General features: G+C 42.5%; 1 protein-coding gene and 1 long non-coding RNA gene across 3 annotated transcripts; one reads left to right on the top strand and one right to left on the bottom strand.

Moving 5' to 3' along the window:
- The first annotated feature begins 1,306 nt into the window (after positions 1 to 1,306).
- Positions 1,307 to 9,450, top strand: LOC147145600 (prostaglandin D2 receptor 2). 2 transcript variants are annotated; one of them, XM_086034654.1, is made up of 3 exons: positions 1,307 to 1,397; positions 2,945 to 3,027; positions 7,664 to 9,450. In XM_086034654.1, the coding sequence occupies exon 3, from the start codon at positions 7,671 to 7,673 to the stop codon at positions 9,015 to 9,017; it is 1,347 nt and encodes a 448-aa protein (XP_085890780.1). In that variant the 5' UTR covers positions 1,307 to 1,397; positions 2,945 to 3,027; positions 7,664 to 7,670; the 3' UTR covers positions 9,018 to 9,450. The 2 variants fall into 2 exon arrangements, with proteins under 2 accessions (XP_085890780.1, XP_085890781.1); XM_086034655.1 differs by lacking the exon at positions 2,945 to 3,027 and having other exon boundaries at positions 1,316 to 1,397.
- On the bottom strand, positions 3,365 to 5,424 carry LOC147145601 (uncharacterized). Its single transcript, XR_015087314.1, has 3 exons — positions 5,356 to 5,424; positions 5,125 to 5,283; positions 3,365 to 5,028 (listed from the first exon to the last, which is right to left on the bottom strand). It is a non-coding gene; the product is annotated as an uncharacterized LOC147145601 (long non-coding RNA).

Raw genomic sequence — 9,450 nt, 5'->3', positions numbered from 1 at the left:
GCACAAGATAAACTGTGGCAAATGACTGGAAAAGGGTAACTGTGGTGAATATTTTAATATTAGGTGTGTACCACCAGGTGGGGACATAGATGCATGTGTACAGTGCTGCTTATTGTATTACCTTTTTCTGCGGTTAGAGAATATTAGTCCAATTTTATTCAAACTATGAGCCAATGGTGTTGTGTTGGTAGAAACATGCCCTGTGTATCAACCTGTCTTTGATGGAACAATTTTACATGAGTTTTATGTCAGCGTAATGATCAAACAGGACAATCAATACCAAACTGCAGGTATCATTTCTTTTCCCTGTCCAAATCTCTGCAGTTCCTTGGGACCGTTCCTTTTTAAGGACCTTAAAGGCGAAGTCAACACAAACATTTTTTTTCAAGAATATGTTCTATGCAGGCGGCACGGTGGACAACTGGTTAGCATGTCCGCCTCACAGTTCAGAGGTCGCGGGTTCGATCCCGGCTCCGGCCACCCTGTGTGGAGTTTGCATGTTCTCCCCGTGCCTGCGTGGGTTTCCTCCGGGTACTCCGGTTTCCTCCCACATTCCAAAAACATGCATGGTAAGTTGATTGGACTCTCTAAATTGCCCCTAGGTGTGATTGTGAGTGAGGATGTTTGTCTTTGTGTGCCCTGCGATTGGTTGGCAACCAATTCAGGGTGTCCCCCGCCTACTGCCCAAAGACAGCTGGGATAGGCTCCAACATGCCCCGCGACCCTTGTGAGGATAAGCGGTATGGATAATGAATGAATGAATGAATGTTCTATGCAAACCCAATAGTTGAAACAGGGCACTCTGATAAATATTGCATTTGTGGAACAAGTGTTAATCCACTCGTTTTTAGCCATCTCCGGGAGCGGCCATTTTGTCTTCTGTCGACTGAAAATGACATCACAACTGCTCACAACGACCAATCACGGCTCAGATTCAGAAAAAATGGGTCAGCTCTGATTGGTCGTTGTGAGCAGTTGTAATGTCATTTTTAGCTGACAGAAGACAAAATGGGCGTCCCCAGAGATGGCTAAAAACGAGTGCATTTTGCTGCTTAACTTATATTCCACAAACACAAAATTAATCAGAATGCTGTATTTCAACTAGTGGGCCTGCTGGGAACATATTCTTGAAAAAAATATGTTTGGGTTGAGTTCCGCTGTAATCAAAAAACATTCTTAAAAAAAGATAAACAGCCAAATTGACATTCGTGTTAACGCCTTGCCTTACTTCAAGGCCTTCCCATCAGCATTTAGGGAGTGGCAAGCAAGGTTCAGTTCTGTGTGTCTGGGCTGAAGTGACAGAACAGGATGATATGAACACTTGTGACAGTAAGACGGTCAGATAACAGGAAGTAGGAAGGGAGCAAATGGACGCCTCACTCATGTGTAAAGTCTAGGTGAGTATGACAATCTTCTAAATGCATTTGCTAAATGCTACTAAATGCATCACAAATTGTATGTAGCTGTGAAGTAATGCCCATCACAGAATGTTATTTTGATTCCCATTCATAGTGCTAAAATCATATCGATTCAAGACCTTTATTTTAGAGAAATAAATGCTATTAGGAACATATGGTGTGTGTAGTCCGATGAAACAAAAATACAACTAAGGTGATGCATTTCAAACTTTAATTTAAAATTAATGCTATGTCGTGAACATTTAGGGTGCTATGTGCAAAAACAGCATAACTGCGCTCACGCATAAAACTGGCGTATCCTGATTTTCTTGCTGACGCAAGCCTTGACGTTCTTGTTTGGGAATTTGGTTCCACTGTGTGCATCATTCTGGACGTTCCGGCATTTCATTTTACATGCGCCCGGTGTGCCTGCCACATTGGTGGCTCACAGACTAAACTTTACATCTGCAGCAAGAATGACTAAGTTTTCAAGCGGGTATTCTAACGCAAGTTTGGTGAATTTAATCGAGGCACAGTCAGACAGATTCTGAGTTCCGAGGACGTGTGTGGTGTATGTCATCGCATTTCATTCATAAATATGACAACAGTCAACCCTCTGAATCATTGCAGGAATCAATTCATTGAGCAAATCCACCATGTCAAGGATTATCAACATGCCTCTTGTGCACAGCATTTAAATGAAATAGGAGGAGCCGCTTTGATTTGCTAGCAGTGGATCAAGTTGGCTGTGTTCACGCCCAAAACAACACAAAACTCAATTTAAAAAACAAATAAATATATGAGTAATAAACAAATAAATAATGCGCCACCCTGCGCCCGCTTGCATGGATCTGTGAAAATACCCAAACTTGGTGAATCCCGCTTGCCTGGATGTCCAGACTCAATGCTGTACCAGCCAATGAGTCTGGTCAGTTTCTGAGGCAGAGCAAACTTGAGCCAACAGACAGCAAAATTAACCAATCAGCATGATTTGGCTTGGTTTAGCTCGCCAGGCTAGTAGCCCGCCATTGTGTAGATTTAGGCCGTACCTCGTGCCTGGCTTGCACTGAGCATGAAAATAGAGCCCTTAATGCTTCTCTAAGACAATATTTGATACATACTTGGTGTTTTGCTTATATGTACTTAAAAGTTACTTTAAAAACCTTATAGTGCCGCTGTCTTGTGAAAAACACTTATCTCCAATTTTGGAAACTTTTAATTTTCACATTAATGCGATGTCTGTAACACGGAAAAAACATTCATGTAAAAATAAGAAAATCAAAAAAAAAATGGAGATAAGTGTTTTTCACATGACAGCGACGATATATAGTATTTATATTGTATCTTGATCTTTGCTTGGTTTACTAGATTATCCATTTATCCTAAATTGCAAGAGCATCTATGCAACAAAGCAGTTGGTTTAAGATGATTTAATGTGTCTAAAAACATGTACTACTAACGCTGAGATCACTTTCTCTGCTTACACAGTGTAATCATGTTTATAAGAATACAACAAAACTGTCCAACCATTTTGTGTCTAATTTCAGGGCAGACCCAAAATCTGTGATTGCTGTGACAATTTTGAACATCAGTTAACAGAATAGACAGTACATCTTCATACCAATCCACTGTAAGTACTGTAGTTGGATGAGCATGATGTTATTTAATGTCAATACATTTCAAGACCTTCATAACATTGGCCTTGGAACATTGGTCAACAATTGAACAATAACAACAATTTTCTGTAGAGCTGAAGATGTTACTCTGCAAGTGACATTTCATTATTGGCACAACACAAAGCTAAACAACTTGGTAGGCAAGTCACTTCCTTTACCTACTATTGTAATTTATCATACATTAGGGTAGACGAATTAATCATTATCTCCGTGACCCCCAACAACAACACCAACAACAAAAAAACATACTCTAGTTGGATTTCACAGCCAAGGTAGTACCACATCACTTCTACAGTATACATGGTATATATGACATGTTGTTGACTTCCGTTATTACTTTTGCCATTGACAACCAAGTAAAAAAAAAAAAAAAAAAGATAGATTAAAAAAAAAAACACCCTCCAAAAAATGGGAGATTATGCCACTGTCGTGTCGTGTGCATTTTTGTGCACTATTCAACTAACCAGAGTAACCACACCAAGTCCAGTGGTATGTGGTTTGTCAACACAGAAACAGGCTTTGCTGCGTTTGAATCTGAATGGAAACGTGGTCCTAATATATAGTGTATATATACATACAGTAAGTATTCTGCCCTCCCTGATCAGACTGAGTACAGTTTGGCAGATAGCGAACAGTCCCTCAAAAAGGGTCCAATGATGCTGGTTTCAAGCCATTCATTACACTCCAGTTAAAGTTAATTCTAAAACTAAACTCACAAAACAATAGTGCACATTCAAACATAAATTTGTTTTATTTGCCAAACCTAGTTATCTTATGGCTAATGCTCAATGCAAACGCCATTAACTCGCTAACGAAAATTAACATGCTAATCGCGGCACTTGAATCCCTCAAACAGCAGGTACTTATCCACAAACGTTGCACGAAGACACAGAGAAGAATCCAAACAAGATGCTTGCTTTGACAAGAAAATGATGCCAAAAGAAGCATATTACAAACTATGTAATTTTCGTCCATTATCGTAATTATCCTGTTCAAATTGGAGCCTAACCCGTCAGAAAAAAGACACTCTACAGTAAACTGAAATGGTAACCAGTTAATCACAGGGCACATGGAGAGCCATATTCTCACTTTTGTGTGAAAGTCAGTTTTTATGAGACTGGACTTGCACACTTCCCATTTGCAGTACAGTACATGGATACTCTTGTCTGTTGGGGCGAAGAAGTTGTGTGTAAGACGATGAGCACGAGGTCTATCAAATCTTCGACATGACCACTTTACACCAAACATACAAGGATATGCTCTGATCATTTTATAAGAGGCGCTGTTTTCTTTTTCATGTGTGTGCAGTGTATTTTAAGATTAACCTTTTGTTTGGCAGTTGGAATGTTTGTCAAATCTATCATACAATGGATGACGTCAGGGCAATCAAAATATATACCCGACAACACCAACTTGGGAATTTACCCAAGCTGACCCACGCAGGGCACACAGATTCATCTTACCGGAAGAGAGCATGAGGCGTAGTTCAAAATAAGTAAACACACACACACACACCAAAGCAAAACCAGAATCCAGAGTATCGCCACCAACGCAAGCCTCCAGTCCTGCAACAAACAAAGAAACAAAAACACCAAAGCAAGAACCAATAAACAAATCAGTTAAAAAGCAATACTGGTAAATACTCTTTTAAAACAAGGGTTAAAAACAGCACACAAAAAGAAACTAAGCATTGACGTCGAGTGTGCCCAGGATAGTGTCTATCGAGCGCCAGCTGGGTTGCGCCGAATGGCGGAGGTAGCAGCCCCTACCTCCTCACCCCCGTGGTGCGCAGCTTGGGTCGGCCGCTCAACGGCGGCGCGTTGTACAGGCTACACGAGGACGCAACAATAAGAAGATCCAGTTAAAACAGTCCAGCGTTAGGTAGAGCACAGTAAAACAAAGCAACAATGTCTCCGGAGCAGCCGACTCTCATGTCCCACCGCAGTCGGTTCTCACTAAAAAAAGTGTCCAGAGGAAAATGAATTTAACTCGGCCTTTGTTAGTGCGCGGTTAAGAACTGTGGCAGACAGGTGGCCATGTGCCATACATACCGATAGGCTGTGTTGATAATACCAGGCATGAGCCAGGAAGAAAGCACAATCGCTCACCTGGATTCAATTAAGAGCGGCAACAAAGGCAAACTTGCATGCGAGCGATGATTGGGATTCCCCCACAAGGGCTGCGGAACAGCTAGGTGTGAAACGCTTAGTCTAAAATGAAACCCAACAATTGATCTAGCTCCGGATACTAAAAAAAATTTTAGGCAGCTACTGCTACATTACCTGTACTGGCACTGCAGAAGGACACAGGCAAAAGAGGCACCCCAGAAGTGGGTGGACCTCAGAACCAGAGAGCAAGAGGAGGGCACAACAGTCCTGCTCAGCTTTATAGGGAAAACCTAAATTGCTGATTGGCTGATTGGTTAGGGCAAGGCTCTGCACCTACCACCAAGGGGGCGAATGCATCACATCCTGCCACAATCGTAAATTCGAAGAAGACGTGATGCTTACCTGTTTGCATACCCATCCAAGTTTTAGTTTGCATTGCCGTTCAACATGAATATATTAATTAAGTAGGAATACACATTTTATACATTGCTGGAATATTATAGAACATTTTTTGTCAGTCTTTCTCGATAATCACACCACTTTAAACCCAAACCTGATGTCTGCTGAGCGATGTGTTATAAGTAGGGTTGTCAACTCCCTGAAAAAAAAAATAAGGGACACCTCATCGGCAGAGACGGCCGACCTGGCTGACAGCCTTCAACCTTCCTTGCGTGACGTGTATTTTTTTGTTTATTTATTTATTTATTTTTGTGGGTGAAACCATTTTAACTATTTAAAGTGTTTCACAGAGTTTTCTCCAGGTACACTGGTTTCGTCCCACATTCCAAAAACATGCATGGTTGGTTGATTGAATGCTCTAAATTCTCCCTAGGTATGATTATGAGCCTGAAGGGTATTTTGTTCGTGTGTGCCCCGTAATTGGCTGGCAACCAGTTCAGGGTATACCCTGCCTGCTGCCTGTAGACAGCTGGGATGGGCTCCAGCACGGTTTGGATAATGGATGGATGAATGAACACATAAAAAAGGTATTATCCAGAAATATACTTTAATACAAATTAACAAAATTTACTGGACAAAATAAATACTTCTCGAACTTCTAGAAACCTTTCCTGCTTCACTCAAAACTGTATAAATTAATACAAGACAATAAATAATAAGCAGAACATTTATAACTTATGGACAGTTCAATGCCACATTATGTGGAGACATTTTTTTCCATTTATATTTCTTCTGAGATCTTGCTGCAGCGAGGAGCAGATTGTCTTTGGACAACAAGCCCCATGTTTGTTTGTCAGATTGTGAGATTGCGAGTCTCTTTGTTAATAGCTAGCAAGTTAAGCGCTAGCTTGAAAGGATTCGACGCTGTACAGCAAGTCGGGTTTATCCAGACACAAACTATTTAATGAATGACGTTGTACACCATTAAAGTAGTGCTCGATGTACTGTGTCAACCAAAAGCAACATACCTTTGCTGTCATCAGCCAAAGATCCAGCCAGCAGTGTTCACTCACCCAGACACAAAGACTCCAGGCTGTTGACAGCATCTACAAGTCCTCCCACTCTTTTTGACAATCAAGTAGTTAACCACGTTGTGATAGCTCACTTCAGTGAACAAAACTGACTTCATTTGACAAGTCTGACAAGTCAGGTTGCACTTGCCAACTAGTAACTTTATCTTCATTATAAGAGCAGCAGAGGACAGCTCATACTCCACCACGGCTCTTGTGCGATTGTATATAACAGGGACCACGGTCTTGATAATATGCGCCCAGGGTGGAAGATTGTAACGGGGCTCCAGCGTGTTTAGTAAACGTTTGAAGCACGGCTTCTAGACTAAAGCAGATGGGCGCATAGATGTTGCTATGTATATGTCGATTGCTTCAGTAATTACTAAACCTTTGGAGCTGTCTGCTTGCACTTCTCCAGGCTGCTTAAAAGTAGCGGGGACAAGTTGTTGGTGTTGAGCGGGTTTCTTTTTTCTACCCCCGGTAACTGTATCGGAGTGATGCCGTCTTACATGTGCTAGCATGTTTGAAGTGTGACCTGCAACATACCGCACGGAGGCCGACACACTGTTCTCGTTCGCTCCACCGCTCGCACTCCATCGTGGTCGTATTCAAATCGGAACCCGCAATGTTCCCAAACGGTTGATTTGTATAAGGGCAGACAGGTGGTCTCAGGCGCTGATTTTTTTTTTTTTTTCCGTCAGACGTATTCGGCGTATGACTGCGTGCACCGAAGCCCGTACCGAGTCGGTACGGGACGAATACAAAAACTGGTACACCCCTAATATATATGTATTTATATTTATATCTTAGGCAAATAAAAGATGATGGTTACATGAATACTGTTAAACAATGAAGGTGCTCAAATGGGTAGACAATGCGCAGTGACCATTACCCCGTCAAAAGTAATTGAATACAAGTAGAAAAGTGACTGTGAGTGCCAAAGTAGCATGTGTGAATATGTTAGTCTTGATGTTTAGTCATTCACTCTGCCGAGTCTGTCTTCTTTCTTTCAGAGCACTAATGTCCAACACAACCTTCACCTCCAATGCCTCGGGGGAACAACATTTTTGTCCCCTGCTGCAGCTCATGCAGGAGCGTTCCCTGAACAACAACAACACCAAGACCAACTGGATAGTCGTTTGCCTCCACGGCCTGCTCTCCTGCTTTGGGATTTTGGAGAACGCCCTGATCCTTTGGGTTGTGGGTTTCCGTCTGCAGCGTCGTACTGTGGCCTCCGTCTGGGTGCTCAATCTGGCCATGTCTGACTTCCTGGCCACTCTGACACTTCCTTTTTTCACTCTCTACCTTGGCTCCTCCCACAGTTGGGAGCTTGGCAACACCCTTTGCAAAATAGAAGCATCCATCTTTTTCTTGAACATGTTTGTATCTGCCTTCCTACTGGCAGCCATTTCACTGGACCGCTGCATTCTGGTTGTCAAACCGGTGTGGTGCCACAATCATCGATCAGTCGCGCGAGCGTGGAAGGTCTGTTTGCTGGCTTGGCTATGGGCAACAATTAACACATTTCCTTATTTCCTATTTCGCTCAGTGACAGAGACCGCGGATAAAAGGAAACTGTGTTACCATAATTTTGCTTTGCATCTAACATCGGAAGCCACACTGAAGACGGACTGTGAAGTGAGGCAAACAGCCACAGCTGTCTCGAAGTTGTTGCTGGCATTCCTGATTCCCCTTATGGTGATTGCGGGAAGCTACATCCAAATTGCTCTCAGCCTGAGGAACAGGAGTCGGAAGAGGATGCAGCGGAGCATGACGTTAAATGAGGGATTAATTGGATCAAATAATAATGAGGCATCAGGAGCGACAAGCACTACCAATATCTCTCTAAAGCCTCTTGCTCTTAGTCGATCATTGTCCCAGACACCTGCACCCTTGTCCCCAACCATCTCATTTAGTTTCAACAATCACAGCCAGCTGTCCAAGAGCTTTACCAAGATGGTGACATTTGTGATTGCCGTATTTGCCCTATGCTGGGCTCCCTATCACATCTTCTGCATGATTGAAGTGTCAGCCCTGTACAACATGGAAAACCTGAAAGTGGTGGAGGTGGGATTACATCTGGCCACAACGCTTGCGTTCTTAAATCCAGTGTTAAATCCGATTCTGTACGCCTTCAGCTGCCCACACTTCTGCGTGAGAATAAGACAAAGCCTGGGAGCTGTTTTTGATGGACTCGTTGAAGAGGGAGGAGGAAAACGATTGGCTCCAGCATGGAGTACACGAGCTCATAAGAGGCCAAAAAGCAGTCGAGGTTCCTGCTTTGCTACACCTGGCTCACCAAAGACTCCACGATCCCCTCAGACTTTGCCCGAGCCCCCACCAATCTGTCCTGCTACTGACAATTAATAGGGCCTCAAGGATGTCCACAAAGCATTCAGACTGTGAATCAGAGAGAGGTATAGCACACTTACCTCATGTCTGGTTTGGTGAATGGCTGGTTGACACACCTGTTCTGCCTGTACCACAGAAATGGTAAACATGGGTACAACATGAGTATTAAAACAAAAATCAGTTTGCATTTTGACTGATATTGATCTGCTGTAATTGTTTTGCAAAGGCTGTTCTCAGTGCTTGAGCGAAATATTAAATCCGCCCAAAAAGAAATCCATCCTTTTTTCTTGTTACAGAAAATTGGTCTTTTAAAAGTGAGAGGGACGTTAAGAAATTGAACCTTCGTTCAATTTTTCTGACCGGATCTCTGTATAAGACTCTGTAATGTTCTCTCAGTCAGTGAAGAAAAAGAAATGAATGTACAATTAAATGCAAATATAAAGACAAA

Source organism: Filicampus tigris, chromosome 6 (genome assembly GCF_054856515.1).
Source record: "Filicampus tigris isolate MCC_2025a chromosome 6, RoL_Ftig_1.0, whole genome shotgun sequence".
Classification (NCBI taxonomy): domain Eukaryota; kingdom Metazoa; phylum Chordata; class Actinopteri; order Syngnathiformes; family Syngnathidae; genus Filicampus; species Filicampus tigris.
Note: the sequence above shows the minus strand (reverse complement) of the source record. Positions and strands in the feature narration are given on the sequence as shown.